At 40.8% G+C, this 17,265-nt stretch overlaps 3 protein-coding genes across 7 annotated transcripts in view; 2 read left to right on the top strand and 1 right to left on the bottom strand.

Moving 5' to 3' along the window:
* The window catches only part of abr (ABR activator of RhoGEF and GTPase), a 118,587-nt gene extending 116,918 nt beyond the window's left edge, over nt 1-1,669 (top strand). For all 4 annotated transcript variants that reach the window (XM_046410991.1, XM_046410992.1, XM_046410993.1 and 1 more), the window contains one exon: nt 156-1,669. In XM_046410991.1, coding sequence (XP_046266947.1) covers nt 156-245 — 90 coding nt within the window. In that variant the 3' untranslated portion in view covers nt 246-1,669. The remainder of the gene's footprint in view (nt 1-155) is intronic.
* A 2,700-nt stretch (nt 1,670-4,369) lies between these two features.
* On the bottom strand, nt 4,370-7,243 carry timm22 (translocase of inner mitochondrial membrane 22 homolog (yeast)). The gene is made up of 4 exons (XM_046410989.1): nt 6,944-7,243; nt 6,219-6,415; nt 5,114-5,186; nt 4,370-5,003 (listed from the first exon to the last, which is right to left on the bottom strand). The coding sequence occupies exons 1-4, from the start codon at nt 7,200-7,202 to the stop codon at nt 4,927-4,929; spliced, it is 606 nt and encodes a 201-aa protein (XP_046266945.1). The 5' UTR covers nt 7,203-7,243; the 3' UTR covers nt 4,370-4,926.
* An 809-nt stretch (nt 7,244-8,052) lies between these two features.
* The window catches only part of specc1 (sperm antigen with calponin homology and coiled-coil domains 1), a 65,832-nt gene continuing 56,619 nt past the window's right edge, over nt 8,053-17,265 (top strand). For both annotated transcript variants that reach the window (XM_046411058.1, XM_046411061.1), the window contains exon 1: nt 8,053-8,200. The gene's annotated coding sequence lies outside the window, so the exon portion shown is untranslated. The remainder of the gene's footprint in view (nt 8,201-17,265) is intronic.

The raw sequence follows: 17,265 nt of genomic DNA, 5'->3' as shown, positions 1-17,265 counted from the left end.
AGTTGACAGGGGGGGACACATTTTTTTTTAGGTTTTGTCTGCAAGGGGCCTAGAGTCTCAGACTTTACATTAGACTAAGGAGTAGACAAAGACAACCTTGATAATATGAATTCATTTTCAATGAATTAAAAGTCCCTTGTTTTCTCTCTCCTTAGGTCCAGGTGCTGCTTTATTACCTGCAGCATCCTCCCATCTCCTTTGCTGAACTGAAGCGCAACACGCTCTACTTTTCCACTGATGTTTAATCCCTGCCCACCTCCCTCAGGATGCCATCTGGAGAGGAGAGACTGAGAGACTCCTTACAAACCCTGGTCCCTGCCACTCCTGTCCTCCTGCCTCAACTCTCCTCCCAGCAGGCTCATCTTGACTGTACAGCCCCCAGCCTGCACATCTTTCCTGACTAAACCCCACCTCACCCGTCTGTCCTGAAAAGAGATGGAGCTGAGCACGATGAGAGGTGTTAAAGGACATTATCTGGTCATCTAGTAGTCATGTCCTGTAATGTGAGGTGAGGAGAGCCGACCCCCGCCTCCTCCAAGTCGACAAGGCATTCTGGGACCACAGTGGAAAAGTTCAGGGGGGGGATCTGGAGGCCATAGCCTGGTGCAGTGGCTAGTAAACCCTTTCCAGACACTGGTCTGATGATCTCAGAAACCTCCAACTTTGTTTTTCTCATCAGAGGCATTCCAGAAAAATGGCATTTACATGTTTGATAATTATGTTAAACTGATGTTTTGTTTCCTTTTTTGATCTTTCTCGCTTTGTGCATGTGCGTGGTGAAAGAGGCTGGGGTGTGTGAGTCACAATGTGGATGTATTTGAGTGAGCGTGTGTGTGAGTGTGTTTAAGGGACATTGAGAACTTGTGAGGTTTAGAAGTGGCTGGGAAGCCATGGTGATAAATGGCTGGAGGTGTATCTCTCTATACTGACAGAGAAGAGAGAACTGCCATCCCCCGTGAGTCTTGGCCAAATTAGCCCTATTTATTTTGAATATATATAATATGTGTGCCTGTACAGTTCTGTGCAACTAGAGAAATGCTCTAAGGAGTCTGTTTTTTGAAGTTAATCAGGTAGTGATGTTATTTTTAGTCTGATTTTTCTCATTCACCATGTCCCTGGTTGGTAAGCTGTACTGAACAGATCACCAGAAAGTCTGCTAATTAATTTCAGATCACTTTGTAGAGGAGAAGGGGCACTCTGTGACATGAGGGTTGTTGGGTGAAAAAAAACACAATGAATGGAACATTTAGCTTTTTTCTTGTTGTTTCATTACAAGCCTGTTCCAAGTGTCTTACTGCACCGCTATAATCTATAGGATGATTTGTGTAGTTGCCCTCGTTGCATGTTCAGCTTGTCAGTCAAACCAGGCCAGGTAACACAAAGGTAGGTTGTCTCTGCAAGGCCCTCGCTAAGACTGGCAAACGCCCATCTCTGCTCTGTACAAAGCCAACCTTTATGCTATCAAGCCTGAGACATATCTTACAATTCTGTAAGCACTGCTAGATGAGTACTATTTGATATTTTTAATATAAGATTAAAATAAAATAAAAAATGTTGTATTTTACTTCCTTTGCGAAGAATTTCAATATACTGTAATATTGAGGCTAAATGTTAATGTGAACTTTCTCCCCCTTTTTTTTAGTAAAATAAAAGTTATTAAACACTCTGACTTTGTGTCTCTGTGTGTTGATGCTTATGATGTGTGGAATCAATAGCCTTGCTGGAAACAAAGGATCAATAACATAATAACTACTAATGATAAAAAATGTTACATCATGCCATTTTCATATCAACATATTGTGCATTGATGACATTTAAGTGGAGCATGTGAGGATAATAATCAGCCCACCCACCCCCAGTTTAAAACAGACTGCACAGTCTGGTAATGTGTTTTCCTTCTGTAGAATTATCTTCCCATAGGAGTTGTCACAATTGTGACTTCTTTCTGTTTACGCTTATTCTTCTTGATAGACCAAAATCACATACTATATCATCTGAAAATCTGTCAATTAGACTGAAATATGAAACCACATCTGGATTTTTAAAGTTTCAGATATTCGCACATTGCGCCCCCTGGTGGTCACCCTTACAAACTGAATGTTAGATGTTAATTCTTTGTACGCCAGTGCAGTTAGCACAGTTTTGAAACTTATCACCCACAAAAACCCCTTGTTGACCCACAGACATCACCACGATGATCCAGTGAGGTCCAAAATTCAGATCCAAATCTTATAACACATCCAATAAAACAGTGATATATAACGTGTCTGCGTCTTGCCGGGTCTGTATGTCATGGAAACAGCATGATGACCCAGCTGAGGTCATTTAAGGGCTGCAGAACATTTTGATTTTTCTGCACTGGAACTCTGACACAAGTTGTAGCAAACCCAAACTGTGGACAGATCACTCTCCTGGAGACCTGACGCGCTGGAAAGAATCAACTGGAAAACCTGAAAAAACAAAACTGTTGGATCAATACATTGCTGTGGAAAACTGAAGCGGTTAAAACGGCCCTCAGTAGACCACTCATCAACGAGAAACACCTGAGTTGGACGATAACCACGCGGGTAAGACAACTTTTAGATTTATCCGTTTTTCTTTGGACTCTTACATTGATTCTTCCCCTTGAAGAAGTTTATCGGTTGCGAAATCAGTTACACTTAGTAAATTTCAAGGTACAGTTCAAAATCAAAAATTGTGCCTGTTGGAAGTCTTTCCAACAGGATGATAACAGACTCTCAGACTCGATTTCACCGTGTAAAACGATCATTTGATGGACAGAATGTCCTAAATTTCCTGGGAAATGTGTGTAATAAATGAGCAAGCAGTGTAGAGGTTTGAAAACATTGTTATTTTGGTCTGAGGGCATCAAATTTAACAAAATGTGCACCGAAATTACCGAAAAAGATGGCGGCTTAGCCTAAATACGTTCAATCATAGAGGTATGTTTTTCTTGTGCACCATGGAGACGATGGAACTTTCAGCTGCGAGCGTCACGTAACGACGTACACGTGATCAAATGAGTTGGATTGTTGAAGTTTGACTTACTGTATCCCGAACTCAAGTCGAATCATCGATTAATTTTTATTCGAAAGTTTATGTTGTTTAGGACTTGAATAAAGGAGGTGAAAACAACGATGAATGACTGCTGTCTCTGAACCTTCAGCGTTAAGTGTTATTTTCCGTCATCACGCAGCTTTTATTTGACATGTTTGTGTATTAGACACATTGAAAAGCTGTCTGCGTGTTCGTCTGCTGTTTGGTTTTCGAGGGAGAATAAAGTTACGTGTCGTTCAGCTCTCTGGGACTGCAGATGCCATAATGTACTCTGAGATTCACCTCAAGCTTAACCATTATCACCATCTTTAGTCCAGACTGAAAGCTGTCAGAGATGTCAAACAGCGAAAACTCAAGTCACACTTACATTAAAATATGAAAGCAGGGGCCGCAACTTTGACTCAAAATAGTTCTCACAAAATTTTGCTGTCAAACCAGCTGCTTTAAATATTCTCAGCATTATGTCAGCAGCCAAAACTATGCTCACTTTCTTACATCCTACAAACGTTGTCAAGCTTGTCAGTTCTGTAACAAGAGTAACAAACAGGCTTGTAGTTTTTGTCGTTTTAGTTTGAACTGGTATGAAAAATACTTTTAATTTGAAATCAGGTTTTCAGGTTTCTCTTGCTTTTTTTCCTCTTGGGTGGTGTAAACTACATCACTGAATGTCCTGCTGAATATGACCTCCCTCATGATGTCCCAGAGGATGAACGAATGGAAACAGATGAGGAGGATGAAGACACTGATTATGATGAGGACTCAGGGTATGACTCAGTGTGTGAGGATGAAGAGGACTGTAATTATGATGATGATGATGATAACAATATCAGACCTCACACCCCCCTCATCCAGCAGTACCCTCCTCCTGTGCCCGCTTGTCCACCTGTTGCCCGCCCTCAGCAGCTAACTGTAGGTACCTGCTCAGCATCAGGAACTCCATGAACAGCGAAAGGGACCTCCTCTGGAAGGTCTCCCCTCAGTTTCTCAAAGGTGGAAAAGATGCTGCTCCCTCAACCTCTGGCTTCAGCTCTTCCACAAAGGAGAACCGGGAAGAAAGCAGCACAGAGCAGGTTAAGTGCTAAGAGACAGAGGTGGAATCATGAGGAGATCCATGAGGAGTCAGCTCCCTCAACTTCAGGCCTCGGCTTCTTCACAGAGAGGAGCAGGAAAGAGAGCCACATGAAGTCAGCTCCCTCAACTTCAGGCCTCAAAAACTCTACAAACAAGAGCTGCTGCCTCGGCCAGCAGTCTAATGGTGGAAACCTCAAATAAAGTTTCCTCTCACAATAGAAATAATTGTGACCACACACATATTTATATAGATCACAGAAATTTAAACTTGAGTTAAAGTTGCTCTTAAAAATCACTTTACAGTGTTGTGGTCATGGACATGTGTAAACTTCATCAAGAAAAAACATCCTGAATGCGCAAGTTAACAAAAAAACAAGCATGTTTAATTTAAATAATCCTGATGCGGATTAGTTACTGACGCATCACGCCAATGTGATGCAACTTGAACAGCATGTATCTGAGTCTGATCTGAGGTGGTCTCGACTCAGCCTGAAGGCAGCTTGTGTTCAACACGATACCTTCAGCACAGGAGCAGACCCACTTTCTCAAGATTCTCCACATCATGTTGCTTTGCTTTGCTCAAACTGCTAAAAAAAATAACGAGACACTGGGAAATACATAAAGGTCCTTTTCAGCCCACTGCGCCATCACTTAACCCCACAGGAATCTGCCACTTCCACCATATACTTCTGTTCTTCTTTAACAGCAGTCCTCCATGTGAGAGTAAATATTCACAAGGATTTCTGGTCCAGATGTGCATCAATTAAGTTCTTGTTCACAGAGCCACCGTTTAGCGGTTCATCGCAAATAATATTCAATGGCAGCTGAGAATGCAGCAAAGCCTCCACATCCCAGCACCCCAGCCTTGAGACCAGCTGCAAAACAAACAAAAACAAACAAATGTGAGGACAGGAGAAATATATGAACTTCAGTTTAAAAAAAAAAAAAAAAAAAAAAATCAAATTAAATACACCAGATTACACACCACGAAATCCAATGGCTCCTCCAGTTACACAGCCGCTGTACACTGCGTTCTTCCAGTCAGATTTGCCTCTGTGCTGTAAATCAAACACAGGTACAGTGTTATGCACTTGACAATTAGGATCTCCATTCTGGTTGGAGATCCTAATCCTACAAATTAGCATGCTGCTGTGTCAGAACTGTATTCATATGGAGGAGTGAGTTGTTTTCTTTCATTCACACAGCTTTAAGCACTTTTGGACACCAGAGGGTGCTATGAGACCATTTCGAGGAGGTTAAGAAAGCAGAACTACCAACTACCATGAGGTTCCAAATAATCTCAAAAAAATATAATGGGATGATAAATGTGTTACAGAAACAGTATCGGGATTATTATTCCCTTATTTTGGTTATGAAGCAATCACATGAAACCTTGTTAGATTATCTGTGTGCATTTTCAGATCCTGCTCAATTCAGTATGGACACCCAGTAATTATATATGAACAAGTTATTAAAGATGAGCAAGGACTAATTATTACAAACACAGAAGCAAAGGTGGAACAAATCAATTTCCATACTAGTTTGTCCACCGATCAACCTGAGTTCAACCTGACATGACTCATCCTCTCTGTTGATGCGTTTGTCATCATCGTTTGCCATATGGTTCCCCTTGACATATTAAATAGTTCTGCTGTGTTTTTTCGAATTGATGTCCCTCTAATGTCACCACAGATGAGATGTATAGTCTTTTGGGTGCCGTGTTAACGAAATCATAACCCGGCCTTGTCGCAGTGTTTGTAATTGTAAATCACGTCACTAAGTGTTTGCATTATTTTGTCTGTTCCCCATTGTTCTCCAGAAAACAAGCAAAGTATCCTCATTGAAACTCATTTATTCCTTTGTGCTGAGCTCTGACAGAAGTTAAGTTCGGCTGTAGAACAACTTAAATTCACTGCTATGTTGTTCTCAATGTCTTGTCACGTGTTCACACAATGATGCTGGTTTGTGTATCATTTTGTAGTGAAAGTCATTCCTTTCAGTGTGGTTTACAGATCTGTGTGGTTCTGTCTAACATCAGCGTGTCACCTCACCGCCACTAGACCGAAGTATTGAAGAGAAAAGTCACCTACTGATTCTATGATGCACTCTGTACAGGAAAACATGGCACCCACGATGGCAAAATTCTTGGCGTACGACATGCCCCTCTGGCCCATGTCTTTAAGGACTTCTCGTGCAGTAGGAGTTCTCAACGGGTCTTTAGGGTCGAAGCCAACATTGGTATCGATACCAGCAGTGAAAACACCAAAAGCTCCTCCAAGGACAAACCCTGTGGAGAAGAAAAATCTCTAACAAGTGTCTGCAAAATACATTACAACACTATTAACATGAATAAAGACACACACCATGCCTGCTGTCCTGAATGGATAAATATTATTGCCCTTTAGCTGGTGGTCAAGTTTAAAAAAAATAAATAAAAAACTGAAAGGTAACCATCACGTAGTGTAGGCCTCTTAGACAAACACTGGAGAAAGTATAGTTCACTTGCTCATTTAATATTTATGATATCATGATTACGTTATTTGATTTTACAGACAGAGATGGCCTAATATTTTTTCCTTGGAACTTGGACGTGCTGGAGGCCCGTCTTCCACTGTGAAAACCTAATTTCAGCTCCGTATTATGGAAATATCACATCCCAATCCCAATGTTCTCTTCGAACCCCATGACCCACATGGCATATTGGAGGCGACAGCAGATATCATATCATATTAAAAAATTCGCACCTGTCTGTCACCTGAGGTTGGACGGGCATGCAAACACAGAGATGCTATGCAACGCTAGTGTCATTGCTCACCTCCAACACAGGCCAGAAGCGACTTGAAGGCGCAGCTCTCCATTCCCCTCTCGATCATTTTCTGCTCGTCGCTTTTAGGAGGCACCGGCAGTCCCCCCATAACGCCAGGATTCAGGTCCTTAACGGCTCTTTTGTCTCCGATGAGATGGTCCAGAATCATACTGTACTGAAACACTGGGCTGTCCATACTGGGACCAGCCGAAGCTGGACCTTGTGGGTCGGAGGCAGCAGCGTTAGTAGCACCCGTGGAGGCAGCCATGTTTCTCAATGACAGCGGTTTAGGTAAATGTAGTCGAAAACGAACGTGTGCTGATTCGTCACAATTATAATGTCCGTTTGTGCCCGAGAACGGAAACAATGGGAACATTACCTCTATATAATTACAGGAATGATACAGCAGCAGCTGAAAACATATTTAATATTTTACACATATTTTAAAATGTTTTGATTCCCTCATTAATGTTTATTTTCGTTTCGTTTCATGTCAGCATATTCGCTACACAAAAAAATCAATCCGCTTAAGCCTTCCAGTACATGAAGCAAGTTTTGTTTGTTTGTTTGTTTTTTAATTTTAAGGTCAGAGGCGAAAGTGTGTGTATTGATAATTTGCATTGCATTAGATATTTGTTTTACCTCACTTAACACCTCGCAGTAAATCCTCCATTTGTGCAGCTTTTGTTTTGAAAGTGCTTCAGAGAGGTGTTGAGTCTGTCTCTTTCAAACAAAACTAGATCAACATCAAAGAGTACTTATTCCAGAAACTCAAGTTAACAAAGGTCGGATAGTGCAAGCGTTTTTTATCCTTCAAGTATTGCATTGTATTCATCTTTGCTGGTGTTGTGTACAGTTTTGTTAATACATTTGTTAATATTTTTGGGACAGAAGATAAGCAACGCCATATTTTCTTTAAAGGTCCAGCATTCATTCTCATCAACAGATTCAGAAGGCATAATGAAGAAAACGATATGTAAGTGGTCCTCATACATACAGTTCTTCACGTATCTATAGAAACATCTTTTTTACACCCATGCATGGTCTGGTCATATAATTGACACCTGAGAAACAGTCGTTTTCGTCCTTAACCAATAGAAAGACTCTATTTCCCAGAAATCTCCCCGAGCACTGCGCCAAACTGCCTTCGCGCGCTCCACCTACCGGCTCAGCACAGGCCGGTGGTGACACTTAAATGACTCGTGTGCGTGAGGCAGCAGCAGCATCCTGATCAAGCAGAAGCAGCACCGCCGCATTACCGAACAGGTGAGCACAAGCTAGTGGCTAATAGTCGTTTATGTCTACAGCTTCCTTCACCCTTTCCCTTCCACTTGGTTGAGTTAAAATGCACAAAGTTTGCCATTAACGGTGGACATGAACGAAGCTGTCAGAGAGGGTCGCTCGGGGTTCAGTTGTTTTGACCAGTTGGTCACCAGACTTTCATGACAGCTTGCTTATTGTCAGCGTCCAGAGTCCCAGCAGGCGTCTCTGTTCCTTAAATGAACGACTAAGTCATTCTGTCGCAGACGTGTCTCTCTTATGATAACATAAATTGGCCCAAGGACGGGTTGTTTTCACGCTATTTGAACGTGCCACGGGATGGCTGTAAGGTTAAGCGACAGAAAGTCGAATAACACGGGTCCTGTTACCATGTGAATCTTTTCATTTTGCATGGCATTTCTTCAGATACTCCCTCCTAATTTTACAGTTTACTTGCTAACGTTGCACCATGCGGAGTCGTGAGTTCAACAGGATCCTTACCCCATCACCATCTGCTATATAAACATCCTTTTTCTTGGTTTACATCTTATTCCACCGTGGATATAAGTAAAAGCATTAACGCAGTGATATTGTCGTAGCCTAATGTTTTACCTAACTATGAATGTTTTCCTGTGTGGAGGGACGTTTCAGTGAAGATACTTCAATATATTTATCCAGTAACCATAATGAAAGTCTTAGTTTTTTGTTAAAAAAAAAAATGTAAATCTTAATTTCCAACATGTTTAAATGCATCTTCCAAGCCATCTCCACACAATAATAATCAGGAGGAGAAATGCTGTGGCCTTTATTTATTTCTGATTTTGTTGGCTAAGAATAGCGTAGTCAAATGTAAGCCCCCTCAGGTTGTGAAACACACTAATTCCCACAAATAAAGAGGAAATGAATTCAGTGTCCTGCTACAGCCTTTAGCTCAAGTTCTCAACAATTCAGGTGTTTTGTTTTATCATGATATAACAAAGATTTGACATAATGAAAGTTTTTTTAATGCACAGGTGATTTTTATGTTTGTCTTGCTGACATAAACATCCAAATATGCTGCTGGATCAAGTTACAAATCCATTCATCAAATGAGCTCTACTGCTCAGGTTTTCCTATGTTGTTATGTAAATTTCACATTTTGTTCTCAATGGGAAGTCGCCTTTTAAACCACATCAGTGCCCTGCAAGCATTTTTTTTCTTCACATGATCAGCCAGCCTTTTGTTCCTCATTAGATCATTACCATGTGAAGCAGTCATACAAGGGCTTGTTGTGTTTGCTGTCTTAAATAGCTCCTGAAATGCTTCAGTGTAGCAAACTATCCTGACTAAGCTCCTGTGTGTGTGATTCTTCTCTTGCCACGTAACATGTACTTGTAAATCACCAGAGTGTTCCACAAACACCAGATTGCTGTCTAAAATAGTGACGTTTGAATAATAAACCGCTGCTATTTTGCTCATGGCTTGCTGTGCAGCATAATTGGACATCTCAATAATGACAATTGGGAAAGTAAGGTTGTAAAATATCCTAACTGCAGAGCTTACGTTGTAGTCTTATGTTTATAGAAGAGGCCAGCTTTGCAGTGGAAAGGCCCTAGATCATTTAGAAGAAACCAAATGGGCGACAAATGACAGCTTTCACTTTCTTCTCTTCCTTTTGATTATGCCGGGAGAAATGAGACTTCAAATGTGAGCAGCGCACCAGTCATTTATGAGGCAGTCAATGTGAATGTTGTTTGTAGGTAATTACAACCTTTGTTTTTCTCATGGTTAGCCATCCAAGAAGGGGAAATAGTTGGAAATCTGTCTTTTACTTCTGCGCTGCGTTCAGGGCCGACTGTGCAGGATACCAAAAAAACACCAAGGAAGGCTGGTTGTGTCAACATAATGATGGCAGTCAAATGAAAGCGCTCATTCAGATATACAGTTTTTTAACTATTGAGCTTGACTGATAGATGTGTGAAGAGACTTTTTTTTCTCTGTCTACATGGTCTGTTGTCATAAAGTTTTCAGAAAGGAAACTTGAATGCATCGGACAACAACTTACAGAAGTGTTAAATTTGCGGAGTTTGTTCTTGACTCCATGAAATTGTGTTTGCCCTTGTCGGAGGTGGGAGTGTCTCTTGCCTGGACTCATTCTTAGCTTGTCCTTGTAGAGCCTGAAGCAGTGAATCTCTCCTGTTTTTTCTATAGCTCCTCTCATCCTCTGTTCAACTCATTATCGAGGCAGTTCCTGTCATTGGCTTGCTATTTATAGCCAGGGGTTATGTGGGAGCACCCAGGTCCAGTTGTACAGTGGTGGCATGGCTTGTTTTTGCTAGACAGAAAGATGATACCTGGTGATTTCCTTGACCACTCTGCTCCACGGTGAGCATTAAATGTGTGTGACGTTCTAAAGGGAATTCAAGGTCTCCTCTCTTTGCTGCCTGACACATTCAGGAATATCTTCGGCCAGTGCTGGTGTCCTGGATTCACTTCTGTTAACTATGCGTTGAGGTACTGTGAGTAGAAAATGAGCAGTGCTGGAGTCTTTCATCATCATCATCATCATCATGGAGTGACCTTGTTCAGCTGTGGGAAGAAGGGTGCAAGGCAAATACTGCAGTGATGAATTCACTGCATGGTTACTCTCTATGGAAGAATATGCTGCCATAATAATGACCTGTAGGCTTAGTATAACTCTAAGACATTGATCTGGATCTCACACTCATGAATGGCGGCAAATGCACGCTTTTGAGTAGGTCTAGTACCTCTATATAACCAGCAAGAAATTTGGTTCTGCCGAGTGTAACAGCTGTGTAGAGATACAGTCATTTGCATGACCAAATGTAGACAAAAAAAGTACTGATCAAACATTTCAGCTGAAATCAAGGCTTGTCGAAATCGTTCCTTTTTAACGAGGAGGTACAAGTAGGTGCAAACTTGACTTTGTTGTGCAATGCCAGTTAACTTAAGAATGCAGTGTGGGGCTGGAGGAATGTTTTGTGGTTTTAATATTAAAAAAAATAGTAATTTCACAGTAATTATATAAAATAATTACCAAACAGACACCACCTCGAAATGGAGGATCAAAAAGGAGGCCGAGCCGCTCCAGTGTGAGCCTGTCAGCAGCCATTCTGATGCTGCAGCTGAACCTGTAGAGGTGCTGAGTTCATCAAGTGTGTTAGTTGGTGTGCAGTGTTAGCCTGCAATGACTCTTCAGTCGCTGTGCAGTCACAATTATGTGTTTTGAGTTTTGTCAAAGGCACAATCGCTGTTGTACACATGTCCAAAATATTCTGCAGGTCTCTCCACAATGACAATGACCTTACATTTGAGATGATTTTATGAGGACATTAAATCTAAAGTAATGATAGGCAGTAGTTTTTATTTGCAAAAATGTAATGGAAATTTTAATTTTTCTCCTAACAAACGTGAGACCATACAGAGAATTTTCTGCTAGTTATGTTTTGGAAGCTGGTGCAGGTGGACGAGTGTGGAGACTGTGTGCTGGTTCTTAAAGGGATCGACTTGACCACAGTTTTGCCAGCGTACGTTATCAGGTAAATCCATTACGAATTGATTGTCCGGTCGGATGTGTTGCATAGGATTCAAGTAGTCTTCTGGACTGCACTGGGTTTTTTGTGTGCATGAAGTCTAAACGAAGCCTCAGATGTGTGGTGAATAGATGTTGGGCCAGAGGGAGGGCCTGACTGGGTATAGTTCATGAATCTTGAGCAACACGATTGTCCAGTGTGACTCAGTGTAGCAGACTGACCTGTTCACAACAGCTATAAACACTAGCTTGAATAGCAGCTTGACTGTACGGTCAGTTTGCCAGAGCACTTTTGTTTGTCTGAATGTAACTGCTCAGTCTTTAATTCTGTAAATTGTGACCTTCTCAGTAACAGTAATAGCTCTCACGCTCTTCAGCGTGATGATCTTTGGAAAATATTAATACTCTCAGAAACACATTTCTCTGTCTGGTGTGCTCAGACAGCCCTCTTTCCCACTCCGTTCCTCATGCATTCAGAGAAAACCACTCTGCGTGATCTGAGAAGAAAGAGCCCTTATCAGTCCTCAAGAGGCGAGGTCTGGCCTGCATGCAGTCAGAGTGGCATGTCCTTTACTGCAGTGGAAGAGGCTTTAATTGAGGAGATAAGAGGAGATGAGCTGATATGAGCAGGAATGAGTACTGGCCTGGCACTTAGTCAGTCAGTTGAATAAAGAAAAGTCTCCATATTTCTGACAGAATGTGAGGCTGCTCAGCATGCAGTTAGCAGGTTGCAGCTATTTTGTGTAATGTTTTAACTCATTACTTTTGCATTACAAAGTCACAGATGGCTACCAGCCTCCACAGCATTGCCAGGCTACCTTCCTCTCAGTTTCGAAAGCGTCATCTACCAAATGGCCAGTTGAGAAAAATGTATTGCACCGGCACTGTCGTGTTTTCTGAGTTGTATATAGCTGAGAAGGAAGGTAACTCCAAGCGTCTTTTTCCTCTGGCTCTTTTTTTTTTTAAGTTCAGCACCATCCAGGAAACAGACTGCATACTTGACAAGCATCGCAGTGTAACTCGCCCTGCGGAATGCTAGCATGTCTGTAAATGGGTCATCTAGGCCATCTTTAGCCTGAGAGCAAAGACGGTGTCTTGCAGAAGTGTGATGTGCAAGTCACGAGTAAGACGGCTGATCTGATACTATCCCAGCCAGGTAAACGGGACAAGCGAGTTGTGACGTTTGGGAGTGTCGTTAAAAATGTTTGCACTGCAGCTGAAAGAAGTCAGATCTATTGAAATCTCTTCTGGTGTCTCTTCATACAGGTTACTAAACACACCCACGGGGCACATCAAATAGCTCTCATGCCACAAGTCTGTGTACTGTTGCAGACTAGAAAGACACAGAGCAGGGATCGCTTCTTTCCAATTGGACGGTAATTCTACTCAGTGGAACAAATACTATGGTGTGCCATTGTGGAAAATCACTAAGCTCTGTGTTGTGGTTATTTTTTTTTTTATTATTATTCCCTCACAGTTCTCATGGATGCTATGCTAAGTGTTTCTATGGAATCCACCCACACGCTGTACATGCAGCCAGCCAGGCAGACAGGAAAACAGCTGAAGTTTCTCCAACATGGCTCTATTTATTAGACTTAAACTTTGACACCATCAGAGCAGGAAGTTTGGTCCTCGTGGGAGCCCTGCTCTGAGAAAGAGGATGAAGCAGATGAAATATTCATGAAGTGTCTCAGCTCCTACTACTGTATGCTTGCTGAAGCCAGGACAGAGCAGTTTTCTGGGAGGTAATGGGTGGCTGACTGCTGCGAGATGTCACAGTTCAATACATTAGTGATTCCTGGGCCAAACAAATTAGAGTGCACATGCTTACGCCCATTTTTGTTTTTGTTTTGATTTTTGCTTTGTTTGTTTTTTTTTTTTACTTTTTGGTTTGCTAAATTAATAAATTCCACACAGCATAATCATAGCAACTATTTTGATAACTGAGTAATAGTCTTTTTTTGTAAGCCAAAATGACAAACATGGTTCTGGCCTCTTATGTGTGAAGATTTTGTGCTTATCTTTGTCATACATAATAATAATATCACTGCTGGAAATTACAGATTATAAAGGGCATTTTTCAGTATTTTCTGGCCTTTTATAAATCAATCAGTAATATAATGGGCACATTGATTGGTAATACAAGTAATCAGTTGCAGCAATAGAGGACTTAATTTAAACATAATCTTATAACTGCCTTGTTGAAATTGTACAGTTACAAACACAGAAAGAATTTTTTATTTCTATTTTCAAACATTAGCTAATGGAGATAATAATTTTTATTCCCATGAGTTATGTGTCATGAAATAGAAAAATATTAACGTTTTGAGTTTAGTTGTTTGTTTGTAAAGTAATTAATAATCTGGACATGAATAGTTTTAAAATTTAAATTCAAGTACACCAGAATTACATAACTTATGCATCATGAAATGTGAGAATATTGTATCTGACTTGTAAATAGAGAACTGAACTTCCCAGCTTGAATATGAACAGTCACAGTTAACGAGCCAGGATCTCGTAGTAAGCACTTATTATTTTGAAAGTTTGAGAACCCTGCAGCGTAGGCCCAAACGACCTATTGATCTCTGTCCAGATCAAAGCAAATCATCATCTCAGCACTTTAGCTGCTTTTTCCCCATCTCTTCTCGGACTAAAAAGTGCTGATCTAAGCAGCAGCTCTCGTCTTTTAAGCTTTTACATATTCAGATGCTGAGAAGAAGTTTTTTTTTTCTGTGTTTCAGCTGACAAATTATAGTATCATAGTGGAATACTTGATAGGATTCTTGTTTTACTCTTTCTAGCAATAATAAGGGTCACCACACAAAAGCAGGTGACACTAAAGTCAGTAGCAGAAAGTGTTGCAGATGCTGGCTCCATATGCATTTTATTTAAATGTGATGATGTTGGTATGATGCCCTAAGGCTTTCTTTAAGACCAGTCAACAGCCTGAAAACACAGTACAAACAACCATATACATATATAGACATATACAGACATGCTCACACCACTTTTGAACCAATGCTTTCCAACTATGGCCTCATCTTGAATCATATAAAGTCTGTTAATATTAGCACAGCTGTAGGCAGTGTGGTGTGTTTGGTATCTTTGCTTTGGTCACATTCATATCTCACAAATTATTAGTGGCTGCAGAAAATGTCGCTGATTTGCTGCGTTGTTTTGTGTGAAACTAGGCTGCAGCTTCCCCTCATACTGTTTTTGAGGAGGAGGTTTTGCGCCCTGTTGTGTACTAGTTTCAGATCCCTTCGCACTAAAGGGGAAACCCAGAGGGAGAGCAGAGACTGTCTCACAGCATGGGATACAGACTAATCCCACACTCTTCCTGTTTCACTGTAGCTCTGATAATGACTTTGCACACACTGTCTCCCCAGACCCAGGTGCTATGCACATGCTTCAGAGCTGCCGACGTGTCTGGCACAATTAATACATTAATGCAAGCATGTATGCACATAGATTTCCCACTGCAGTTTTATTGTCTCAAATAAGACTGATATTAACGTGAAATGGATGGTAATTCTACAATACCTTATGTTTATGTCGCAGAAGAAACCTGTTCTGATCTCACTGGCTTTTAATGCACATGTTTGACAGATGTACAGCTGCCGGCATGGAAAAGTGCTCTCAGTAGTGTAGTAGCAACATATTAATATCGCACCAACAGAAGCAATGAAAGATAATTTTATTTTCAGTGTTTTGATGCATGATTCTAAGATTTTTATTAAGTTGTGTTCTCTCAGATTAATTCAGTGTTAAATCTTCTTGTTTCAGAGCTTCAAGACGGCAAAAAACACTCACCTTCACGTGCAGTAACATCAGGAAAAATAGAATGGCAGGCTTAGTTTTTTAAATCATGCTTGGCCACCTTATCTTCATCTTCCTAAATATATTTTTAAAAAAGTTGCAAAACCAACTGCTTCTTCCCACTGCAGTGTTGCTCAGAGCACATGCTGATCAAACAGCCTTATAAAATGTGAGTGCAGTTTCACACAAAAATAATGTAACGACTGTGACTGTAAACTGAAAACCATTTCTTAAATCTTTGACATTTTGAAAAAGGGGTACCCTTTCACAGCCTGAAGGCTTTACAGTGAATGAGCCAGGATCAAAATTTTTAATTCATGATTATGTTTACGGGTGACAAGCACATAGCATAAACCCGTGCCACAGAGCACATCAGGAGCAAATCATATAGACTGGAGCCAAATCATCAGTGTTGTGTCCAGATGCTGCTGAATCCACAGATGTGTGGAGCTAATCATATCCTACAGTCTGTATTACTCTGTCTAAATTTCACTCTGCACAAAAATGCTGCTTGAATTTGAATTTGTAATCTTAATCTATTTTTACAAGTGTTGTGTATAGTTTTGTTTTGAATGAGACTTTGCTCTACTTTCAGTGATCATGGGACAAGCATTATTTTAAGCCTCGCACTGAGTTGAATCACCATCCGTGCACATTTTACATTTGTTTTCACATCCTCTGCAACAGTGTTGTGTCTGTGTGGAGAGTCTGACTCAGTGCTTTTTCCTGTGGACGGAGGGAGGAAAAAGGACGAGAATAGGAAGCAGGCAGAGCTTGGGAGCTTCAGTGTGGCTGCTGATGGTTTTGTCTGAGAAGTGTGGTGGTCCTTCCACTCAGCTTATTGTATCACACAATGACAGGAATCCCCCGAGAGCCACTTCACCTTGGCAGCAAGCAGCCACGTTGATTTATGTTCCATAATTTATTAACTTTTGGCCTGTTTCCTACTCCAGGGCTCTGTTGTTTCCTTGTTTGTAATTCACGCCCTACTGTAAGAGTTCAGTTTTAATTTATACAGATGATCTTGGCAGTATGCAAACTCATTCCTGTTGGAAATGTTCTTTTTCTCAGAGACTGGAGATTTCTCTTTCAAGTCCATGTTTTGTATTGAGACACTTACAAGCAGAGAAGTGAAGTACTTTGCGCCGCACTGGTGACTTTCGATAGTTTAGTTAACTTGGTGGAGAATCCTTCTCCTCCTCGTGAAACTCCTGAGCGGTAGATAAAAAGCACAATATTTTTACTTTCTAGAAGGGGAGTTCCTTTTTCATGGCTCTGTGGATGGTGACCAGTCTGTGTCTTGGTCCACCACTTTTATCAATAATTACATATCTCAACATTCAATACAGGACACCCATGGTTTCCAGAATAGCTTCCTAATAACTTTTTAATTAACTAGTTATTCTAATGAGCCAACCGCATGGTAGTGGAAAACTGGTTTTTAGTGAAATGTCCCAACATCTTCAGCATGGCTTGCTGAAATTTGGGCACTCCTGCCCTTTAGGGATGTATTATAGTATGAAGTATTGCACTTCTTGTGTGATTTGATACAAAGACAAATCGAGTCATGGGTCAATATTTTCAATATATTGCTCCTATCAGACATGATTGTTCAGCACTGCAGAAATCCATAAAAGATAGATTACAAAAAGTATAATAGATGTAAGTCACATACAAATGATTTTTCCTTGGCATGCTTGGAAAATATACAATAAAACAG

Source organism: Scatophagus argus, chromosome 14 (assembly GCF_020382885.2).
Source record: "Scatophagus argus isolate fScaArg1 chromosome 14, fScaArg1.pri, whole genome shotgun sequence".
NCBI lineage: Eukaryota > Metazoa > Chordata > Actinopteri > Scatophagidae > Scatophagus > Scatophagus argus.
Note: the sequence above shows the minus strand (reverse complement) of the source record. Positions and strands in the feature narration are given on the sequence as shown.

Excerpts from the sequence above, each read along its gene's own strand:
- timm22 (XM_046410989.1), bottom strand. The coding sequence starts at position 7,202 with ATGGCTGCCTCCACGGGTGCTACTAACGCTGCTGCCTCCGACCCACAA. Across the intron at positions 6,416-6,943 it reads GCTTCTGGCCTGTGTTGGAG|GGTTTGTCCTTGGAGGAGCT; the intron begins GTGAGCAATGAC and ends TCTTCTCCACAG. Across the intron at positions 5,187-6,218 it reads CAGAGTGCATCATAGAATCA|CACAGAGGCAAATCTGACTG; the intron begins GTAGGTGACTTT and ends TTTGATTTACAG.